This window comes from Lycorma delicatula, chromosome 10 (genome assembly GCF_047948215.1).
Source record: "Lycorma delicatula isolate Av1 chromosome 10, ASM4794821v1, whole genome shotgun sequence".
NCBI lineage: Eukaryota > Metazoa > Arthropoda > Insecta > Hemiptera > Fulgoridae > Lycorma > Lycorma delicatula.
The window spans coordinates 39,462,989-39,488,599 of NC_134464.1; the positions used below are offsets into that span (position 1 = coordinate 39,462,989).

General features: G+C 31.5%; 1 protein-coding gene across 4 annotated transcripts; it reads left to right on the forward strand.

The window, feature by feature from the left end:
- The first annotated feature begins 4,118 nt into the window (after positions 1 to 4,118).
- LOC142331775 (transmembrane protein 218-like) lies at positions 4,119 to 25,538 on the forward strand. 4 transcript variants are annotated; one of them, XM_075377862.1, is made up of 4 exons: positions 4,127 to 4,250; positions 13,688 to 13,952; positions 23,297 to 23,511; positions 25,398 to 25,538. In XM_075377862.1, the coding sequence occupies exons 2-4, from the start codon at positions 13,916 to 13,918 to the stop codon at positions 25,536 to 25,538; spliced, it is 393 nt and encodes a 130-aa protein (XP_075233977.1). In that variant the 5' UTR covers positions 4,127 to 4,250; positions 13,688 to 13,915. The 4 variants fall into 4 exon arrangements, with proteins under 4 accessions (XP_075233979.1, XP_075233977.1, XP_075233978.1 ...); XM_075377863.1 differs by having other exon boundaries at positions 23,342 to 23,511; XM_075377864.1 differs by lacking the exon at positions 13,688 to 13,952 and having other exon boundaries at positions 4,119 to 4,250.
- The last annotated feature ends 73 nt before the right edge of the window (positions 25,539 to 25,611 follow it).

The following is a 25,611-nucleotide window of genomic DNA, read 5'->3' on the forward strand; positions in this document are numbered from 1 at the left end:
CCAATCAGAATAAAATATTTATTTATCATATACCTGAAGTTACTTAAAAATGATTTACTAGTTATTTCAATAAAAAATTGCAATTATTTAGAAATTTTAGGGGAATAAACAAATAAACAAACCATGCAAGCACATTAGTTTTCCTTCTGGTATAGTTAGGTAGATAAGTAAATAAAAATATTTTAGACTGACATTATAACTATGACAAATGTATATATTAATTAAATAAGTGAAATATTAAGCTGTTAAATGAGAAATATAGACCGTATGTACTGTATAAAATGCAAAGCTAAAGAATATAATAGAAACTGTTGTTTAAAAATAAAGTATGTGTTCTACTTTCTTTAAAAGAAAAAAATGAAATATTTATTTTATATCTTAATTAAGTGCACAATTAACACACATAACAATAAATATACGCAGATGTATAATTAATATAAATGTATATGTAGAATGTAAAATGTTTTGCTGAAAATTCAAAATGTCTGTTGCAGTTCAAGTATCAGTTACAAGATAAACATAAAAGACAAATATAATTCAAAATAGATGTTTAACTCTGTAAATGTTTGAGTTTGTAGTGGTTGAATTTTCTTTTGTACCATAGGTTGGATATCATTATGAATAAATTTTTCAATACAGGTCTATATATATTTTTTCCTTACTGAGTAGAGGCTCTATACAATGCATTGTTTCTCAGATGGAAGCGCTACATTAATTTGTTGCTTTGTTATTTTATTTATTCCTTTTATAATTGTGATGAATGTAAAATATTAGAGACACAAAAGGTAAGTTTCAGTTGTTTTCTCAGAGAAATGATGTTCACTCTATAACTGATTCATCTAGTGAACAGAGTAAATTTGTTACGTGCAGACCTGAACAATTCTTCATTTCAGTAGACTTATGATATCAATGTACAGCAGAATATTTAACTTACTATTAAATATATATAACTTACTTTGTTTATATATTATATATAATTAACTTACTTGATTTGCTTATTGCCTTGGGAACAGCTATCCCAGTATCAGGACTAACTTATATTGCAAATTATAAAACCTTTTTGGTTATGTAACATACAGTATGCATATAAAAATGTTTGCAAAGGGTATAATAAAAATTGTTGGTTCAACAAATAAGGGCTTATATGAACTAATAAATTGAAGTGAAAGGCAGGTTTGGCCTCTTTGGCATCAAGATTAAAAGTATAGCCAAGGCTGTTAATAACTCAAAATTCATATTTTTTAATTCAGTAATTGATACTTTATAGTTAGTGAAACCTATTTATTTGTTTTTTTTTTTTTGTATTCTTGGATTCAGATACTTTTTAACTAACTCATAAAATATTGGCCAACCCCCTTATCAATGTACTATAGGAATAAGCAATGTATTAGTATAAATTACATTACCAATGTATTTTGCATAAACGTAAATTCTGTTTATTAATAGTTAAATTATAAGTATTTGATAAAGAAATAACATAAATCTGGATAATAAAACGAAATAAGTATAAAGCACAATCAATAATCAATAAAAATAAGAAACAATATTTTTTACTACAATTACTGTTACACCAGTACCACAAAATTCAGCAGTTTCAAATACACATTCAGAAACATAATAAGCAATACATATAATCACAGATTGTTAATTGTAAACAAGCTGGACAATTAATTTTCTGAAAATTAACAAATACATAACAATTTTAAGCCAGTACCTTACAACACAAGACACTGAATTATTAGTTTGTTAAGTGGCTTTCCTTTTAACCAACTTGAATCAGACTAGGTTGAGACTGGATAATTGAAAAGTTAAGTAATAAATAAAAGCTGGAACTATATTTTTAATTATGAACGAGATACTATACAAAATGAATAGTTCTAAATTTAATAAACATAAAATTAGTTATTTTAATTAGCTGAATCACAAAATCTTGAAAGAAAATATTACATTTTTTGTTGCTGTCATCAGTAGGTGAATTAAAATAAAATATTACTTTCCCGTCTAAATAGCTTTAGCTCTAGAACGGAAAGTACTGTAATGGGTTCAGTTTGGGGATATATGGTTTTCAACGGATCTTGACCTTTTTACATCTAAGGGATCCAGAAACACTGGATGGAAATTTTCCAGATGTCATATGTTTGTATGTATGTGTGTGTGTGTGTGTGTGTGTGTTCAGTGTTGCCCTCTAAATCACAGTCTCCAGAACTATTGGGCTGATTTTGACCAAACTTGGTCAGATTACTTCTACATATGGGGCATTGATGCCATTAAATTTTCAACTTAAACGGTTAAGGGGGTGAGGTTGTAGAGCAAGGTCACCCTCAGTATCTCAGGACTTCAAGTAATTAAGGCCACATTTTTCTTAGGCACATTTTTTAAATAAAAAATAACAATATCTGTAAAAAAATCTTTGTAAATTGCACCCCCACCCTAAAAAAATTCTCTAAAGTAGTGTTTAAGTGGGCATACTGCGTCAATAATACCCCTTGTCACTACAAGGAGTGCTAGTGTAACACTGACATACAGCTGTTGTAGTCGTCTGCTATGTTGTAATGTCACAGGTGAGCAGTAGAATTAAATAAATGAATAAAATATTTAAAGTGTAAAACGTAACTCATCTGACAAGGTCTTGAACTTGATCATGTGGTTGACTTGGTACCTGGTGTGTTAGGCCTTGCGGCTGCACCTGTCTGCTGACCATGCAAGCAGTTGTTCTATATAAGCATCTTCAGTGTTCTATATAAGTAGTAAAATTATATCAGTTTAGTTAGTGCCAACCATTGTTGGTACTACAGCACACCAGCACAAATTAAATATGGTGTGTGCATCTGCTTTAGTTAGAATCATTTAATTAAATAAGCGAAAAAATATTATATTTATATAAAATGATAAATATTTAAAATGAAGTTGTGTGTGTAAGCTGTGCATCAGAAACAATCTACAGTTGGATGATTTTCCCAGAAAGTGGCTTTAGCAGCATGATGGGAAAGTCCTAAAACTGTGTTAACAGATTTTATTTCAAACAATTAAATACAAACAAATTTAAAAAAATTTTATTTATGAGGAAAAGTTTGTCTTTTTTTCTGTGAATTTTACTCAGCTGTATAATTTTTTCACCTTTCAAATTTAAAACTCAAATTGTGATTGGTTAGATGCTTGCTAACTTTTGAGTTAGCACTAAAATAAAGAATAACCTCTGGCTGCTTGTAGAGCATCTTTTCCTACCAAATAAGTAACCTTTTTCTTCTTGAACATCATTGACTGAGTTCTCATTATTTTCTGTATTATTTGCTTTTGTTATAATATTTTAATGACCATTCACTTTTAATGCCTTTTCATCAATTTTTTATATTTTATAAAGTACAGTAAAGTCTTTTACGTGTTTAGTTTATTATTTTCTTTTTAGTTCAATTATTTTATTTAAAATGGTTTTTTATTAATTTTTTTTAAGTCTTCTGATCAAAAATTGATCAATGGAGTTATCAGTTAAGAAAGAGTCAAACATGATTTTATAAGTATCAAAGATGTTACAACTTATGAAAGGGTAAAAACATGAGTATATGAGATATTTGTTCTTCACAGAACATGTCATTTACCTTTTTTTTGGCTCTCAGTATTTTTCTTTATCTTCCTATTCACCTCTTTTATTTAGCAAAGACTCAATCATATAATAATTTCATCATATTACACTGGATGACTTGCTTTTGACTTCTGTTTTAGGAAGAGCACTTTTAGAGGTGGCATTTGAGTCAAATTCTGCTCTCTAAGCTACCATATCAAGAACCAAATTAAGGGTTATTAAGTTTATTTATTTATATTGGTACATTTGTTACAGGATGACAAACAATTACAATAGTAATGTTTACTTTTTTAAATAAGAAATGAAGTTGCTTGTTTTTAATCTGAAGCTTCAAAAAGCCATAATTTAAAGTAGAATTGAAAAGCAAAGTGAATTTTTAATGTTTTTCTGACGTCAGTTTTATTAATCTTTGAAGGGGGTCCTTATTAATCTGCTTAAAATAAACAGAAGAACAGCTGTTCAAAAGCCAGGTGATGGCGGGGACGTAACATAATAGTACAGCCAGTTTCCGCTAGATTGAGCAGAAGGACGTTCGGAAATTTTCACGGTAGGAATAATTTACGGTCGTTTGCGGATCGGTTTCTGTACATAGTCACGCACAATAATTTTATTATGTGTTCTCGTTCAGTATTGTGTACATCGTCCGTGAGCTTTTTTCTTGTTACATGAGGTATTATTTTTTCTTTCAATATAATAATATTTTTTATTATATCTATTTTATAATATTTAACTAGGATGTTATCCTTATGCATAAAAAAATTATAGTGCAATGACCTTTCCGTTAAGCATATTTTGAAATGTTATATTTTTGAAACGGGCTAAATTGATATCGTGATTTAATTCTATTCTGACTCTGTTATTAATTCTATGCACTGAGGTAAATGCATTTTACCTTTTATTGTAAACTTCAGTTGAAAAAATTGTACAATTCAAGTTTGTTGTGGTCGGTGTATGAAACCGTGAGATAATATCTATAAATAACAGGTATGTATTTAAATGCCGTTATTTTGGTTTACAGCGGCAACACCATTTCACGATTTTAAGGAAAAAAATTCTAATTTAGTACTTTTTTTTATATTTGTTCAATTATTACGTATTCTATGTAAAGTAGATTATGATTAACTGATTGATTGATGGGCAAGTAGTATATTTTTAGGTTATGATTATTGATTTTTTTTTTAATATTATTTATTAGTAATCATAAATACAGGATTTGTAACTTCTTTTTGTCTTTCCCTTGAGTATAGACTTCATAATTTTTATATTATTTTTTCTTTTAAGGGTCATTTTATTGTTAGACTGTTATAATAAAAAAAGAATAAATAAATATGACTCATTCCCTAAGTGTATGGAAATATGGTATCAAATTATCTTTTCACAACAACTATGATGCAATTTCCTCATCCGTGGTGTTAGTGCTGTTTCTGATTTTTGTCGTCTTGAAATCTTAGCAGTTCTACTTTAGTAAATTATTGTTTTTGTCAAATTCATTATGTTTATAAATTTTATAACCATTACTTTGGCGAGTTCATGATGTTATCTGTGAGTAAGATTTTTTATGCTGTTATTAATATTTATATTTCTACGAGAGATTTGAAAAAGTTAGTTTCTGTTATTTTCTTTGGTTATCACTATTCTTTCTATTTGTGGGTTAATATTTGATCGTCCTGACCAGTATTATTGTACATCGCTATAATCTTACATCTATAAGGTAGTTTATTTATCTTTGCATGCTTTGTTGTATTTTGTGGGGTTTTGTTTTCTAGTATTTTTAATGTTTTGATTCTTTGGTCATTACCATCTAAAAAATAGTCATGACAAGCAGTAAGTGCATCCCCATCTTAACTTCTGTGATCTACAGGAACTGGTTCATGAATTTGGTTTTTTTCATTGGAAGTTTTACTTATTTAACAGCCCTTTCTTCTAGTATACTTTTCCCTTAGAATTTGCAGATGTTACAGAACCAGGAAATTAAAAGGGATGTGACGTAACATTCTAACTAGGATCCTTGTGAGTCCTTTGTAGTTTTGAAAGCAACTTGGTAACCTTCTTTGAAAGTATTAGCAATTTTATATAAATGTTATTTGATGTTGATCAGCAGTATGAATTGTGTCAAATTTCAAAGTGATTCAGGAAAAGTTAAAAATGGTTTCCTGTACATTTTGTAGCAAATTTAAGATGTTTCATTGATTTTTTAAAATAATAATATGTTCACCACTTTTTTCAGGTTATTAATGTATATCCCCTAATATTAAATTCAAAATACCGGAATGTGCATGATGCTTTAGAATGTGACTGGGAATAGATTCCCCTTCCACTTCTGCGATCTAGAGAAGGCATTTGTTAGGAGTGAATGCCACATACAACAGCCTAAATAAATAGCTCTTCAATCATAAATGAGGTGATCATTTTTCACAAAAATCCTTGTACTCCATTGACATCCCCGTATTAATTAATTTACAAAATAAATTATTTTGTAAATTAATAGATTGTAATTTGTCATATTGATCAGCATTTTTAATTGATGTTGATAGTTTTATTGACTGCCCATCTGACGATAGAATTTCTATTCTGTATAGTCAAAATGGAAATTTTGCTGATCAATATTCTGCCGGTTGCATTAAAAGAAGATAACATTAAGTCTAGCAGAGAATATTTAAAAAAGTTGATGAGAAAGGTTGGATTAAGATGGAAAAAATGTCAGTTTAAAAATTGACTTCTTATTGAACAGGCAAACATTGAAGTGTAGTTTAGAGAATGCACTATTTGTAGAATATTTTGAAAATTCAGACAAAAGAAGTGTATTTAGTTGTATTATATATATTTAAGAGGGGTATGGCTAAGTGCTGGTGTGGTGCGAGTGGTAGCATCTCATCTCGGCCTTTCATCCGGAGCTCCCGGGTTCGAATCCTGGACAGGCATGGCATTTTCACACATGCTACAAATAATTCATCCTCATCCTCTGAAGCAATACTTAAGGGTGATCCTGTAGCTGAAGAAAAAACTGGTTGACAGAAAAAAATCAAATGGGAAAGAAATTACACATAGAGGGTGTAATTGAAGATGCATTATTCATTTTTAGAGCAGTTGGAAACTACTTTGATTCCCTACTACTTTGACTACTATGATTCAATGAACTTCCATAATTCTTGTGTCTGGAAAATCCATGTGGTTGTATTGAACAATGCCAAATATAATTTTATAATAAAATACTAATCTGCTATTCTTAAAGGGATATAATAAAGTGGCTGGATGTCCATAAAGTTATGTATTATGTATCAAAGTCATAACTTCTGGAACTTGTTATAAAATTCAGAACAGAAAGAAAAAGGTTATTGTGGACAAAATTACAATGGAGCACAGTCACATTCCTTTATGGCTTTCTCTTTATCACTTTGATCTTATAGAGTTGGTTTAGGTTGAAATATAAATCAAGGTAATTAGAAAATAGTCTCAAGAAAGTATTCAGCTTTAGAAGAAGAAAGGCATTTTGAAAAATGAAAGAAACGTTGCCAATACAAAAAAAAATTAAACAAAAATAATGATAGTGTCTTTTTATCATAGATAGTGAAAATGTCAAATTAATTATAACAGATGAGAGCAAATGCTTAAATGATGGATCCCAATCATAGTTGATAGCTGACTATATGAGTTAGAAGAGGGGGACTTGACTAAGTAGGGTAAGAGCTACATATTAATTTCTTGACAAGTATAATTTAAAATGTTATTATTTAATTTATTTTTAATAATATTTTACATTGTAAATTGTAAAAAAATTGTATATTAGAATATTATTAAAAACTGGTTGTTTAAAAATTGCATTTTGAACAATTACAAAATCATACAAATAACTTCTTTTTTGTTACTTCAAAGGATGTTGTATTGGCACGTATCAAAATGTTTGAAGATAAGTAGATATTTTAACAATAATGTAGTTTGTATGGTAATTTTGGACAGTTAGTCATAAATTAAGTTACATTTACCACGTTCAAAATTTGAAGTACATTAGTTTTATTCACAATAATTTATGAAATATAAAAAAAAGTGCTTGTAACTCATGTATTTCTTTTTAAAAATAAATGAAGTTTTTTCTGTAGTTTCATCCTGATGTTTCTTAGTTGTGCTTAATGTGCACTGTTTCTTTGAGATACCTTAGTTAGTTCAATGCTATACATTTGAAGGATTATTAGAATAAACAGCATTTAGTGATTACCAGTAAATAAGATTTATTGGTAAACTGTACATATACAGTGGTGTCCCACTGCATAATATAGCGGTGACCCACTGTCTCCATTTCTTCGTGGTGTCCCACGAAAAAACTTTTTCTTTGGAATATCGCTGAACCTTTTTTCTTTATTAAAAACAATGAAAAAAGTTCAGGGATATTCTATTTTAATTCAACAAATTATCAGTGCGTCACTATTTTTGATTTTTATGGTATTTGGTACATGATAACTACCCACCTTGTAGTGGCCAAAAAATATTTTTTTATATTATAAAAAAAGGTTTTTCTTGAGTAGTAGACTATTTTATAACTTGCCAACAGGTGAAAACAGCCATTTTTGCCACTTTTTCCATGAGCTGAAGCTTTCTTATTTTACCTCATACAGAAATCAAAAAGGGCGTTTTTTGAAAGAGTAAAGATGGAATTTCATCGTAGTGTACTCAAAATTCATTTTGTTACATAACTAAATCACAGGATTTATTAATTAGTAACATTAAATATGATTTTACCATATATGGTAAGAACTGGATTAGTTAGATGTCTGCAAGTTAATGAATGGATTATATGTAATTGCATTAAAAATGTAAGAAAATAGGCAGGTTGCTTTTTCATGTAGTTTTCATTATATTTGAAATGTTTAGCATAAATGGTTTCAAAAAGTAAGTAATTCTGAACCAGATGTGTGAATTTAATGACACACACTATTTTGAGTGCATCTAAAGTATATTAGCTGTTTGGATGCCAAGTTTGATTGTTATTATATGACTGCCCAAAAAGGAGTGTAATGTATTTAGGATGTATGTTTGCTCCACCATAGCAGTTAAATGACTGAACCGATTTAGATATATGACTATCCTATATTGGAATTCTTACATTACCAGGAGTGTCGTAGGCCATATAAATATGTATGTATATATATGTTAAATAAATTTAAAAAATTAGAAAAAAAATTATACTACAAAGGCTGTCCAGAAAGTAACTTACATTTTGAAATAAAAAACCAACGAAATAAAAAAAAGAAATTTTATTATATATATATTTGAAAGGGACACTCTTAAACAACTTTTCTTTTCACTCTTAATCACCATTTAAATTGAGGCACATATCATAACGATGAACAAGTTTTTCAATTCCTTCTTTGTAGAAATGTGTCGCCTTAGATTTTTTACACCCATCTTGCACAAAACTTGGGATAACTAAGCTTCCCCAATACAGTTATGTGCAGTAAACTTCATGAAATTTGGGGGAAATGAAGCAAGAGTTCTGTAATCATAATGCGGCAATTTTTATGAATTTTATCGTTGATTTTCATCGTCAGTTCATCAGTCACAAGGCAATGCCGACCACTGTGGCCCTCATCATGAACATTGGTGCGGCCATTTTTAAACTGAATTAACCACTGGCTCAGTCCAGCTTCATTCATTATTCCGTCTCCATACACCTCACAAAGTTGCCAATGAATTTCAGTAGGTTTGAGGTTTTTTACTAATAAAAACCTAATCGCTGAATGCACTTCACAACTCATGGGATTTTCTATTGAAGCACATATTTCAATAATTCACAATGTACAAAGTAGAAAAATCACAGTCCACACGCTATGACAGCTTTATCCCCACCCATCTCCACGCTAGGCACAAACGTAAGCTACTTTCCTTACTGCCCTCGTATATGCAAATTACACTGCAAAATCAGTACATCTAATGAAATGAACAATTCCATTTCTAATTATAGGCAATGAGTATGTAGAGTACATGGATATTATAACGAAGTCATACTGGCATAAAGCCTTCGCAGATCTAATAACAATTTAGGAGCTCTGCACTTCTACATTATACTGCATATAATGATATGCACTGGCTGGTGGTTATCTTTTTTTCTTTTTTTTGTCAGTTTTGTTTTTTAATTTTTAACAGATTTAAAACTTGTTTTGTTGATTATTATGTGATTATTTTTAGTAGATTTCATTTATAAACAATGAAATTAGAGTTATATATATTCATTTAGCTTTCAGTGATTCATGAATCCTTTGTTACATACATATTATTTTTATTTCCGAGATATAAATGTGACAAGTAAATTTCAGATTGAACTAATACTTAAGTTACTTGTAACACTTACGTTGAATAATAATTTGGAAATTAATTTGTATTTTTGTGATTCTGTTTAAGAAAAAAAAAAGGTAAATTTTAGACATCCTTAATACATCTAATTTAGATACTTTTCAGCGAAGAAGTGTGAAAATTTACCCTTTTGTGTTTTCACCTTTCATAGCTGTTTAACATAAAAGTAAATTATATTTTAATAATAATTTGAAAAAAAATGTAAATTTTCCAAAGGAATTTGAAGTGGAGGGTCCTGCAGTATTATTCGTTTATTCTTGTGTTTGATGAATAAAGAGAATTCTTCGCTTTGGTTATTGTTATTAGTATGCTGATTAAACTGATATTGAAGAATAATAATAAAACAACTCATTTATTATATAAAATGTTTAGTTATTCATCTAATGACCGTTTAGAACAAATTTATAGCCAGTAGACCATATGGTATAGAAAGATAAAAATATTAATAAGAATAAAATTGCAAAAGAAAGTAAAATGAGTTAATATATTATATATAAAGAAAATAATATATGTATCGTAAAACTTCTTCCTGAAGATCTTTTGCTTAACTCCATGTATCTAGATAGTATATTTTATTTTTAAAAAATAATGTAGTCCACGAACAAAGCAATACTTTTAAATGGAACATTGCCACTTAATGTAAATGAGGTAGGGGTTAGAATAGGTCATTGGCTGTCTACTAATGATAGATCAATTAGGTAGGTAGTTCTTTAGTTAAAGGTTTGCATTGTTTTAGTTTTTACTAATGGGTTGTTTTATATATACATATGTACATATTATTAATTTATTTAAATTAATTTTTTTGTATTCTATATTTCCTCCGTAAGTTCTAGCTACTTATATTTATAAACTTATTCAGCCACACCACAAAGTACAGAATTAAAGGACATTCTTACCTTACTTTTTTTTTCTCCATTAAAGCGCTTTTGGGCATAAGCCCACTTCAGTAATGTTTTTTAAATTTGTTCATTTATATATATATATAATTATATATATACTATATAATATATATATGTATACTATATATATATATATATATATATATATACATATACATATACACACGAAGGTAAGTCAATTATTATCCGCAATGTAGTTATAAATTTTATTGCAATACAAATAAAAAACTTACATGTACATCATTTTTAAACATAATCCCCATGCATTTCAACGCTCTTTATCCATCGTTGCGCAAGTTTCCTGATGCCGTCATAAAAGTAGGTTTTCGGTTGAGCTGCGAGCCAGGAATGCACCGCTTCTTTCACTGTTTCGTCCGAGGTAAATCGACAGCCCCTTAATGCCTCTTTGAGTGGACCAAACAAGTGGTAGTCAGAAGGGGCAAGATCAGGATTATACGGAGGATGAGCTAGTACTTCAAAGTTGAGTTTCTGCAGCGTTTCGGCAGTATGTGGACGGGCATTGTCGTGCAACAACACAACACCACATTTCGACAGCAGTCCTCGGCGTTAGCTTCGAATGGCAGGCTTCAGCTTGGCAGTAAGCATCTCACTGAAACGCGCACCGTTTATTGTCGTGCCCCTTTCCTCATAATATTCCAGTACTGCGCCGTGTGAGTCCAAAAATCTGTCCATCTGCGGATGGTTGGATCTTGAACGTTTTTTTGCAGGGCGAATTTGGATGTTTCCATTACAAACTCTGTCGTTTGCTCTCCGGCTCGTAATGTTGGATCCATGTTTTGTCACCAGTAATGATTCTGTCTAAGAATATGTCCCGTTCGTTACCATAGCGATCCAAATGTTTTTGGCAGATATCCAAGCGCGTTTGTTTATGCGACTGTGTGAGTTGTTTTGGGACCCATCTTGCACAGACTTTATGAAACCCAAGTCTGTTGTGGATGATTCCGTATGCAGAACCGTGACTGATTTGCAGACGATGTGCCACTTCATCAATAATTACTCGTCTGTCTAAGAAAACCATGTCACGTGCACGCTCAATGTTTTCCTCATTTGTGGCAGTAAACGGTCGTCCGGCTCCTTTGTCGTGCGTAATACTTGTGGGACCATTTTTGAATGTTTCAATCCATTCGTAGACAGTCCGCTGCGGCAACACACTGTTCTCGTACTGTACCGAAAGTCTTCGATGAATTTCGGTCCCTGATACACCTTCCGACCACAAAGAACGGATCACTGAACGTTGCTCTTCTTTGGTACAAACAGAAAGCGGAGCAGCCATGGTTAACGGCAGGTCAGCGATAAATGGAACTAACCTAGCAGCATCAAACCTGTACCGGAGTTTGTTTCCTGTGATAGTAGTTTTAAGTTTTAATTTTATCTAACAACTTTAATTACTTTTATTTATTTATCGGGCGATGATAACGTCCAACCGTTTTTCGCCCTAAAAAAAAAAAAAAAATCAAACTTGTACAGACATAACAATAATTAAACCACGCATGCGACATCTACGCAACACGACAGTACTACCAACATAAACAAAAATATAACTAAATTACGGATAATAATTGAGTCAGATAATAATCGGATAATAATTCAATACGAGGGTAATTCATACCCTCGTATGAATTACGAGGGTAATCTTTTTTATAAAAAATATTTTTATGAAAATTACAATTCATCATTATCTTATTATTTTGTTGATTTTTGTTGTTCGTGATGTTCAGAAGCTGATCACTGAACATCAGAAATAAAAGAATGCTTCAGTTTATGTTAACTAAGACAGTTATTTAATTTTGAAAAAAAAAACAAAATAAACAGCTATAAAAATTTTCAAGCAGTAGCTTTCATATCGAACAAAGAAATGCAGATGGGTTAAAAAGAGGCTTTCTCTCCTTAAACAAAAACTTGAACAAATGAAGATAAGTGAAAAAATCGATCGCTATTAAAATTAAGTTAAAATAAAAATACAGTTGTGGTACCAAAGTTAAGAACAAAGAGCATTTTTAAAGTAAATAACTAAGTAAATAATTTTTGTGTACTGTGTATGTACTAAAAATTTTTTTGGTTAAGACTGTAATGCCTTAAAAATATATATATTATTGTTCAAATGTTACAGTGTTTCTTTCCTTTGGTTACACTTTCATGGACCCATTCTGATGTAATATGTATTATATCTGATCTGACTTAATTATATATAAATATATATTAAAAATCTAAAAAAATAAAAATACATAAATAACACACATATAACAGTAATAGAAATAGGAAATTATTTTGTTACGTTTCACTGGAATTTTTTTAATTATCTGTCGTTTGAATCTAAATTTTTTTTAACTCTTTTTAAGAAAGTAAATGTCATAATAAAATGATGTCATTATTTCAAAACAGTGATGTCATCATTTTGTATCGTATTTAAGAAAATGTCATATATTCCTGATATGTTTGTTGTACTTTATTATGTATTGATATGAATTTAAGGAGTAGTTGGTTTTTCTTTTATATAATATGTGTTATACTACATAAACAGTGTTTACATATTATTACTTATCTGGTTATAGCCAGATCTACTTGGTATATAGCCAGATATTTATTTGCCAGGTATGTTGTGTTAGAACAAAAGAACATTTTTTTTTATGTTTCAAATTAACTTGTTATATTTATTAGAATAAAAATGTGTTTAGGTTAAAGTACAATTTGATTATTCAGTACTTAGATTTAAAAAAAAAAATTGAAAATAATGAACTTCTTTATTCATGTACTTTTTTTATTTAAGTTTTATTGTTTCTTGAATAAAACAATTTTGGCTTAGGTTGTAATATTAAATTAGAGTTCTGATTTTATTTGATAGCCACTGGTTTGATCTTTTTCATCTGAGTACTGAGTACTTTGAGTTTTTCATCATCGAGTACTTTTATCTACTTGGTGGAGAAAGGCTGTCACTCCACAATTCTAGCAGCTGCTTTCTCTTTACCGCACTCCAAGAGTATGGTACTAAATGGGCAAATGGGTTACACCGTTTTATTCTACCTCTTTAAGGAAGGGAGGAAAAAATGAAATTATCATGGAGTTGTAAAGAATGATTTACCCACAGATAAACTACCTTAAATGGAAAGGTTAGTTGATAGTGTAGTTCAAGACTGTAACTGATGTTATAAGTTATAGTTTTTAGGTACAGATATCATATTTATAAAATTAGTTTTACTTTGAATAATTGTTGTATTCTCTTAATGACTATTATCGTATGATTTTTGGCTCATATTTATTTCTTGGGTGTTAGAGCTAGTACTGGATTAAGCCCCTACTGAGCCCTAGAAAAAAATTTAATTTAGGGTCCCATTATATAAGTTGGGGACAACTTCAAACAAAAATTGAAGGTTAGTGGGAAATTCCCTTTTCAACATCAGAAAAAGACCAAGAAAATCAGTCGCCTTCTCGTATTTTTATTTGATTTTGTTTTCTCCAACCAGTTTTCCAGCTACTGCTGGATATGAGTATGTGTGTATAGGCAAATGCAATTATCGCTATTGGCTTACCAGGCCTGATGTAGCTGCAGATGTAGTGCAATGCAAGTGTAATTGTACCAGTAAAACATATAGTCTGGAACAGACTCAGCTCGACCACTACTGAAATGTGTGGTTACCAATAAAGAACACCAGTATCCACAGTCTATTATTCAATTCCATATAAAAGCAATTGCCTTTATAAGGACTCAAACCTTAGAACTCATAATTACAAAAATCAGCCGATTTTGTGATTTTAAAGGTATTAAATATTTTTTATTTTTTAAAAAATACACCATGTTAACTTCCAACGGGGGTTGTAGCCCCATGGCCTTCTTGGATCTGACAGTGACACTAATCCAATTTTATTACTTTGTCAATTATTATGATGTCATTATTTATATTATTTAAAAATAATAACATAAGTATTCTATATTATTAAAGATAAAAGAATTTTTTTTTAAATTCATTATTATTTATTTTTATTTTTCTCCTCAAAATTATGGGCTCTAGAATTTGGTTTATTTGTCTATTGGTTAATCCCAATTTCACCTTGGTTCTAGTTCATCTTGGGAAAGGATTGCTATGCAAAAATAATTATTTGGCTGCTATTAGATTTGGACGTGCATCCGCCTCAGACGGGACTCTTCAAAACTAACTGTTCAGGTTTTGAAGAGCATGTGGAGAAGGAGTGGCAACAACTATTGGTTGTTGCCACTCTGTACCCGGCATAAGCAAGGATTTTGCCTAGTTAACTCTAGCTGAAATTATAGTCCTGCTTACACCCTAGGGGTGCGGGCTGCAATCTATGGTTGCGTGACTGATTGCTGCACATGTATTAACGTAACCAACCCAACAGCGGCTAAGAGGTGCGAGTACAGGATGATTTATGGGACTCTGGCTGTCCCTAGCTTGCTGTGGAAAGTTGTCACGTATGTGGGCTTGCTCATATCAGTTTGTAGAAGATACAGCGAGAATTTAGTTCAGTTTTTTCGACGGTATATAGGGTATTTCTACCGGAAGTGGCCTAGTCTGAAACCAGGAAACAGCCTAAGTCCAAACGGGGTAGGGCTAAAGTAACAGAGATGAGATTATCGGATTCGCCTACTTCTTCCGGTGAGGATGAGCAGGCTGCAGCCAGTGTATCCACCCGGGTTTATCGGGAAAGTATTCTTGAGGAATTTACTGAAGCCAGTGGTAGGGCTGGCAGTTCTGTTCCGTTGGTGCGATTTTTTGAGGGCCAGTATGAACAGCTGATGACTTGAGAATCCCCGCAGTGCCTCCGCGTCAGTGGGAAGTAGGGTTATCCCTAAACTACAGGATTTTAAGGCAACATTTTTTGCCTTGGCCAAAGGTTTTCTAGGCTTTGGCCTCTAAACCGTTTGAGATTAAGGAAGTCGTCGTGAGGGAAACAATTACTGCTTCGGCAATTTCGGTTAAGCCTGTAGAACCTCAAAGCAAGCGGTATGCTGAGGTGTAGAGGAGTAAGCGTGAAGCTAGTCTTTCGCAAAAGCAGCCTGAGGTTCTGTTTTTGAATAAACCTGAGGGTTCGAAAAAACAGTGAAAGAGATAAAGGATGAGTTTCAGGTAGCTCTTCGGAAGAAGAGGTTCACCATGAAAATACGGAATATCTGTGAAGCTCAGAGTGGTTTGGTCGTTGTTGCAAGCAACAAGGAGACTTAAAAGTCCGACTTAATAGAGACTTAAATATCCGAGTCACTTAAGGCTGAAAAAGTCGATGTGAAGGTGGATCCCAAACGGAATCGGCGGCCCAGGGTCATTGTATATGTTGTAGACCGCGATCTCTGATGACGAGTGTCAGAGAACAAAATGACATGCATGAGGCGACCTTTCGGGGGCAATGTAGATTTTTGTTTAAAATAGGTAAACGAGAGGCTATTTCACGGTTTTGGTATTGAGAGGTTTATTTCACGCTATTTCACGGTTTTGGAGGTGGGACTTGTCTCCCCCAGGGGTTTTTTAAGGAGGGTAGATTATTTGCGGATTTTTCCTCCTGCAGAATCAAAGAGTAGATGGATGTACAACGTTGCTTTAAGTGCTGTCATTATGGGCACAGAGCGAAGTTTTGCCAGTTCCCGTAGTTGTGTGGTGCTCATTGTGTTGAAGAAGGCCACATGTGAGGATTGCCCTAAGAAAGCTGATAGACCAATTTGTGTTAATTGAAAAAGCTGCGAAAAGAACACAAGCACCCTCGGGATAGTTCTATCTAGTTGCCGTCATGTTCTAGGGCTGCCGAAATTTATTTCTGTTCTTTGATGTTTTATTTTGGGCAGTTATATATGCCCGGAGTGCTTAAATTGCGCAGATCGAATTAGGTGAGGTTGTTGACCGGAGGAATTTAGATGTTGTTCTTCTGTAGCATCCTTATGTTGTGGATGGATAACTGCCAGGATTTAGTGGCTGGCAGAAGTTGTTGTGTGATCTTGTTAGTATTTTCGCTATTCTGTGTAGGAGGCATTTGAATTGTGTCTTTGTTAGACAGCACTCCGATATTCCCCGACAGGGAGTTGGAACCATTCAAAATGATTGTCTGCTACTTATATCTTCCCCCACATTTCGATATCAGTTAGATATCTGTCCAATCTCTTTTCCCAGATTCCTATACCATCCCTAAAAAATTGGCAATTTCAACGCCCATCACCATTCTTGGGGCTCATCATCATATTCTCTCGGAGGCAGTATAGTTGATCGGCTGAGGCAGAACCTAGATTTCTGCTTGTTGAACGATGGATCGTGCACGTTTATGTCATCTTCATCAGGTACATCTTCGTGCAGCGATCTGTTGTTTCTTACCTGGTGCGTTTCCAAAAACTTCTTTGGAAGCGATCATAGACCGGTTGAAATCTTAGTTGGTAAATGTTATTTGCCTCAGAGTTAAGCATGAAGATGGGTGGTTCATAAAGCGCACGGGATCAGATACATGGATTCCTTTGGCGATTATAACAAGAACGATAGCGCCATCCACCGACTTGTTAAGTTTACACATCGGATTTTCGATAACGCGAATGTATTCGTCTCCTTAACATCTGGATAGCCAAGGCAGCCTGCTGTTTCGAGATGGGATGAAAACTGTAAGCGAGTACTAAGAGATCAGCGTAGGGCTTTACGTAATTTCAATCTAAGTCCGATGACTGAAATCCTCTACGCCTTCCACAACGCGAGGGCTGTTTGCCATCGAGTTTTCCGATGTGCTAAGCGCAAATCTTGGTTGAAATTACATGAAATCCATTTACAACACCATCATCTGTTGTACAGAAAAAGTTTGAACCATGTGTGGATCGGTACATTCACGCAGCCGATTAGACTGCAAATCGGCGGAGACCACGTTACCGCGACAGTTGATGAGTGACCACATTTGGAAGGTCGTTCAGGCCAGTTTCACTTACATCATCGTACTACCCTGAGTTTGTGAGATATAAGTTGCAGGTAGAAAATATCCCTTTGGCAATTGGAGGCTTGATGAATGAATTAAATATTCCATTTTCTTATATTGAGGTAAGATATGCCTTGAATAATTCTCATGACACTTCCTCCAGAAATGGTAATAGTATAGTAAAATTCACACTTAAAATATTAAAATGATTAGTAATAATAATATATTGTTATCCTTAACCTTGAGGATGTAGGTGATAGGTAAACTTACTGAAAGGAACAATCTAAATTGTACCCAACCACTCCTACTATATTTGGCCTATTATCCATAACAGATTTCTTTCTTCTGGGAAAATGTTTTCCTTTCAATTTTAAGCCGTACAGGTTGGTTACAAATAAGATTGGTCAGCCACAACCAGATTTTTCATCCATTTAAATTAATTGCCGTAGTACATGAAGGAAGGAATGGATGCAGTAAGATTGCAATGGGGGTTTCTAATTTGTACTTGCTGTAGTAGAAATAAAACAGTAAATTCATTACCTCCCTTTCAACAGTTTTGTTATGTTGAAAGGGAGATACTTAATCCTTATGTTATGTTGTCATGTACTACTTTATGGTTAGATTTCATCTGACTACAGTCGTCAAATAATTCTGCAGCAAATGTCAGTTAAGCTACAAACCCTCAGAAAATGCCCCTTATTTCAATACTAAATTTCTGAAACCTCACAAAATAAAAATTTTTCTTTCCATTGAACAATTGTTTCTGGTTGCATGGATTTTCCTGTGGGCATGTTTTTCCTGTGTTTCCATGTGAGTCCTGTGGGCACTCGTACAATCTTTTTCCACAAATTCGCTACCTGTAAGCAAATTAAAACAGCTAATCAATTCTTATGATGCTCATATAAACTACATGAAGTATCATAAAAATTTCATTTTTCTAACTAGTAATTGAACTGACCACAACATGTCAATATTTACATCAACAAAATGTCCGTGGCCATCTTTTTAATAACTTTTGAATCAAAATTAGCATTTGCATATGAAGAGAAATCCTACTGCAATTAATGAAATTTAGCCTATTAACTTAGATGAATCTACTGAACAGCAGTCACTAATGCATTAAGAAATTCAATCTTAATACTTATATTGAAACAACATTCATAAATGAATTAAGCATCTTTGTGAAAATCATCTGCAAATGAAATTTAATTACCAATTTTTCATTCAATTTATTCATCTATATGTACAATAAAAAAAAAATATATGAAAATTCAGTGCTATTTCCATATATCATGTGCAATTATTTGTGAAATTATTAAAAAGATAACTGTAAAGGTTGTTTAATTATGATCTCACACTTATAATACTTATTTGCTAATTTTATTTGTTTATAATTGTTTACATTAAAATTAACGTGAAGTTATTTGAATAGTCTTATCATATATCTTTTGTTTTATTATTATTATAGTATGGAATTTTTTCTTAGTCAAGGTTTTACGTATGCTGTAATATTTTTGCAATTAGTGTGGTTGTCTCTATGGAAACAGTCAAGTGATACTGCAACTTATATTTCACATGTACATTTAATGATACTTCTTCTAGTGAGAGTTAGTTACAGTAAAACTGAAGTACAGTGTTATTTATATATCTTTGTTTGCTAGTTTAGTTTAAAGTATGCGGTGTATTATTTAGTTAATTCTATGAGATGTGATGTATCTTATTGTCCTAATTTTCATATTTCAATATCTAATTTACAGTGAGGTATTAAAATACGAAAAACAAATTTAAAAATTTTCTTTCTGTAATTATTATTATTTTGTCATTCTTTTCCATTTATAAGTGATAAAATTGTAATAAACTTTCCAACTTAAGTAAATTGTTTTTAATGATGATATATTGTGTATTGTGCAGAGTATGGTTTATGTAACTTACTTTGCTCAGTGTGCAGTGGAATGAAAAATATAACATAATATATTATTATTATTTGCAGAAGTAGATGAAAATACAAAATAGATAAATTCTTTTCAGTCTATTAAATGCACACACACACACACACACACACACACACACACACACACACACACACACACACACGCGCACACACACACACACACACACACACACACACACACACACACAGAGAGAGAGAGAGAGAGAGAGAGAGAGAGAGAGAGAGAGAGAGAGAGAGAGAGAGCGAGTACATTACATTGATAATTTTTTTCTTGAATGTCAAAAACATTCAAGAAAAAAACACCTCACCTCGTGTATATATATACACGAGGTGCTACCCAAAAGTTCGGGGAATTTGAATTTCGCGCGCGAACCATTGCTGGTACGACCTGCTGCCACTAGATGTAGCTAACAGTACTCTTTGTGAATCAGTGTTCCAACAGCTGCGACGGTGAGAGGCTGCATTGTGACTTTTGTGCGGTTTTGTAATGTTGTGTTTTACTGCTTCGACGAAGTTCTAAATGGCAGATTTTAAAGAGCAAAGAACCTGCATAAAATTTTGCTTCATGCTTAAAAAACTGGTGCAGAAACCCATCGCATGCTTGTGGAAGCATTTGGTGACAATGTTATGAGTAAAAGTAAAACTTTTTTGTGGTACAAACGATTCAAAGATGGACGAACGACAGTCCATGACGATGAGCGTTCAGGAAGACAACAAGCGCAACACCAAAACTCGCGAAAGTGCGAGAGGCTATTGTTGCAGATCGTAGACAAACAATCCATGATGTTTGTGCAATCGTACAAATGTCATATAGGTCATTGCAACGCATCTTGACGGACAATTTAAACATGAGACGCATTGCTGCAAAATTCGTACCGAGACTGTTGAACAGCGACCAGAAACAAAATCGCGTAGCTGTCCGTAGTGAATTGAAAAATTCATCAAGAGATGACCCTAACTTCATCTCCAACATCATAACCGGTGATAAGACATGAGTGTATGGGCATGATCCTGAAATTATGCAGCAGTCGTCGCAGTGGAAGTCGTCAAGTTCACCGTGGCCAAAAAAAGCACGCCAAGTTCGCAGTAACGTGAAGCCGATGATGATTGTGTGTTTCCACATCAAAGGCATTATCCATAAGGAATTTGATCCTCTTGGTCAAACTGTCAATGGGATGTTCTATTATGAAGTTTTGAAGCGGTTATGTGAAAGCATTAGGCGCAAACGTTCAGATCTGTGGGGTAACAACAGCTGGGTTCTGCACCATGACAACGCGCCCGCGCACACATCGCTAGCCATTCGGAATATCTTGGCTTCCAAAAAGACGGTAGTGATTCCCCACCCACCCTATTCGCCTAACCTTGCCCTGTGCGACGTTTTTCTCTTTCCGAAAATAAAATTTCAATTGAAAGGCTATCGTTTTAACACAATTGAGGAGATTCAGGAAGAAACGCAGAATGTGCTTCAACACTTACATCTGCAGACTTCCAGGGATGCATGGAATCATGGGAAAAACGCTGGGATCACTGTATCAATGCCCAAGGCGATTACTTTGAAGGAGTCAGTGGAAATTATATGTAATGGTAAGCTATTTTCTTTTTATGGTAAAATTCCCTGAACTTTTGGGTAGCACATTGTGTTTATATATATATATATATATATATAAACTATTTTAATTATATGTACACTGAACATATAATTAAAATAAATTTTCTGCCTGATAACTATAATTAGTATAACGAACGTTAAGAGGTAATCACTGTTGACTAATAACTGTACATAAATTATTAAAAACTTATAAATTATGTTTATACTAAATATTAAAAATTTATAAACATTTAAACATGGTTTTTAAATCATGTTTAAGAAACTATATGATAGGAATCCTAGACATTTTATTTTAATAATGTATACTTACTGTAACAGTAAATGTAAATTTGTAAGGTTTTTGTTGTTTAATTGCATGAACATGCTCTGAAATAGTGCAGAAGTAATTGTTGAAAAAACTAAGTGATTTTTTTTATAATTGCTGATTATTTTAATCATATTTAATAACTCACTAGGTTAGTCTAGTCATAAAGTTGTCACAAATCAGCTGTTTAACAGCTGATTTTGAAGTCAAAGGTTCTGAGGTTCAGATGCTATTAAATGTAAGTTACATTTAAATGGATTTGACTAATAGACAGTATTACCAGTGTACTTTAGTGGTTGGGTTTCAGTTAGCCAACAGCACATCTTAGAAATGATTGACCTGAGTCTGTACAAGACTGTACACCTCATACATAAGTCTTACATATTATTCTCATCTCATTGGGCCGTGGGGGGAGGTTGCTTATTGTTCACTAATTGTACAGATTGTTAGATACGAGTTAGGAATAGAAAAAAACAATTTTAATATTATGAAATCTGGTTATTGACATAACACATAATAAATATATTAAAAGAGTTTTAGATTGGGAGTAAATTACTTGTAATTTACGATTAACATAAAATATTTGTGATACGTATAAAATATTCTCTCTGTAGTTAATATTTATATTTTAACTTTATTTTGCATGTTTGTTAAATTTATTTGGTGATTTGCATCACATCTTGGGTCTGTTCAGAATTATAATTTTTTGTGTATACATTATTAGTAAAATTTATTAATATCTGTGAATTATTTGATGGTACATTACCCCAGCATCATATTCTTATCTGCCTGCACTCATTTATTAGTCCATATCAGTTCTTAACTGAATAAAATTCAATTTTATTTTTATTTATACTGTTCCAGGAGATTATGTCACTAAATGTGAAGTGAAATATTACTAGTAAGTATATGTTTTTCAGTTGTATGTCAATTAACTGCCACTGAAATACATAAAGTAATAAAAAATGAAGATATAAATTTAATTTTTTTCATTTTCCGCTTTAGATTTAATCGATAAACTTATATCCACATTTTACTCAATGATTCATATTAAAATAATTTTATTATTTGTTTTAATAAAACAAATTCGTTCATTATAAGCATCCTGTGTTCATAAAAAAGAATTAAAAAAATTGTTTTTCACTATTTTTATTGTTTGAAAAGCATTAACATTTTTTGAAAAATAAATTATCCACAATGTTTATTTAACTTAGGAAGCCAATAATACAACCTTTTTCATTATATAAATGGCAGAAAAAACTACTATATCTAATGGCGCTGGTGTTAGGTTTATTTAAATACAATATGAAAACTCAACAAAATTAGCAGTAAAATTTTAATCCTGATGAAAGTAAAACATATTACACTACTAAGCAAGTAAATATTACATTACTGCTGAAAAGTAAAATTTTATTAAAATTGCTCTCAGAAGCAAAAGAGGTGTTATTATTCAATTAATAATCATATCTATTAGTATTATATTCCCAACAAGGATAACAGTGATGAAGTATGATTTCTAAAGAAAACGTTTTTTAGGTTGATAGAGCAAAGACATTTGAACCAATGAAAAGCAAATAGCACAATTATATGCTTCATAGTCACCTGGTACACAGTATAGATTAATGCAGTAGATGTTTGTTAAGATAAATTTATAAGTATTTTATATCGGACTTAATATATTATTTTGATTGATTTCCAGTTCGTTTGCAGATTATGACTACTCTAATATTTGGTGTTGGTGTAGGTACATTCATCTTAGTCATTGTTTGGGCATTTGCATTCTTGCTTTGCTGCATCTCATTAAGAACTCAGCGTAATATTGGACCGGTTGCTGTATCGTTTGCTCTTCTGGTTATGCTGATTCTTCTTTTACTTCCTAGAGGTCCACAAAGTGAAGTAACATCAGTGCATAAGGTATTTTTTTCAATATTATTTTTAGAAATTAATTATGTGAAGAATAAACAGTCATTTTAATAAGTTTTCTTTTTTTTTATCAAAATAAAAATAATTAAAAAAATCAGTATAAAAAATCTTTAAAAAATATTACAAATTTCTTGAACAAGGAGTCTGTCCTTTCCTGTTTTATATTTTTTTTTGTAATAGATTCTCATTAATCCAAACAACAGTAATCTGAATTTCACATGATGCACAAAACAGGTTGAAAAAATTGTATAGAATTTTCACATTCGGACTTAAAATGTTTTAAAAATAAAAATTAATTTATTTTTTCAAATTGTGTTAATTAATGATGTTAAATGGATCTGTTTTAGTTGATTTTAATTAATGAAATGGTACTGGCAAGTGTGACTGCTATCTGTTTTATTTACTATAATTTCTCCCATTTTGATTTTGTGATATCTTATGTTCTAAGTAGATTTCTATTGAGCTAGTATTATCCACCATCCGATGAATTTATGAGGTTCTGCTGTATTTTCTTACCGAGTTGAAGCTTTGAATAATACTATGAATTGTTTGAAGTGTTGTGAGGCTTCCCAATGGAACTATTTTTAAAGTGATAGAGTTCATGTATAATTGGATTGTAAATAAAAAGTTTTTCTGAAGCAGTCTCATTACTTTATTTACAGACCTCATATATTCAATTTTGAAATAATAATGCAGTTGATTAAATTTCAGCCATAAACAGTACTGGAAAATAAGTAAAAATCACCTTACCCAGCCAGAAAGGAAATTAGTTTTTTTACTATTTAACTTAATCTCTTTCAAAACATTATTTACATTTTTTTAAATTTGGAAATTTGTATTCAGAACCATTAGTAGGAGGTTGAAAGTAAGTAAATAGATTTACATTTTTGTCTAAGACCGACCTCATTAATAAAATAAATAATAATAATAAAAATCTTTATTTCACAAAATAAACAGATTACAAATGTTAATCCATAAAATATTTCTAATTTTTCATTACATCAAAACATAATTTTCATAGCTCTTAAGCTCTACGTGTGAGCTGATTAGAAACTGAATGTAGCCAGAATTAGATATAACTTATATAATTTATGATTTTAGATCATGTGCTGTCTAATTTTAACTTGTAACATCTCTTCTATACCCTGAACTTATTTGCCATTGCACATGTTTTTTTTTTTTTTTTTAGGAGAGAAAAACTCCCAATTTTTGTTTAAAAATCTGTTGTAATTTGGATTTTTGGTTATTCTAGAAGGCAAAATTTTAAAATAATAAGCTTTATATGAATAAGTTTAATTAATAAGTTTTTTATTTGATAAATAAAAAACATCATGCAAATTATCTCATTTGGTACATAGGTCCAGATATTTCAATTTTTACCTTTTATATATTATTTAATATATAAAAGTATATAGAAGTATTTGGTTATAATATTTTGTATATAATTTTATATATTTATGGCTAAAATTAAACAATTATGCACTAATTGTATTCAGTTACTTAACAAAAATGTACTTTATGTAATTATCTTCTGGAATAATGATTTCACACTTGTGGAACTTTCTCTATATTTGTCATTGAAATGTGAATTTCAGTCAAGTGTGAACAGTAAAGCTAATTAATGATGGAAATTACAAAAGGGGGAAAATTTGTGTGAGTACACATTGTAAAAGAAAATAACTAGTAAGTACAAAGCTGCAGTACCCCATGCAGGAGTAAGTATTGACAATGTAGCATGTAAATGAGTGATAATGACTAGGCAGTAAGTCATGCAGTTATGAGCACAACATTTATTATAATGTATCACAACTTATGTAAAATATACTAAAATATTGCTTATTGCCAATTAAATTAAATATATTTGGTTACTGTTTCAGGTCTATGATTATTTATTTCTGTGGCGTATCATTTTAGTAATTTTATTGATATTATCGGCTGTTGCTGGTTCTGTATTTCTACTCGTCGAACACATAATGGCACCAAAACACGCACGTAAAATGAAAGGTTGGGTTTTATAATTATTATCTTGTTTAAATTTCAAATAAAAATAAATTATTATTTTATTTTGAAAATATATTTTTAATAAATAAA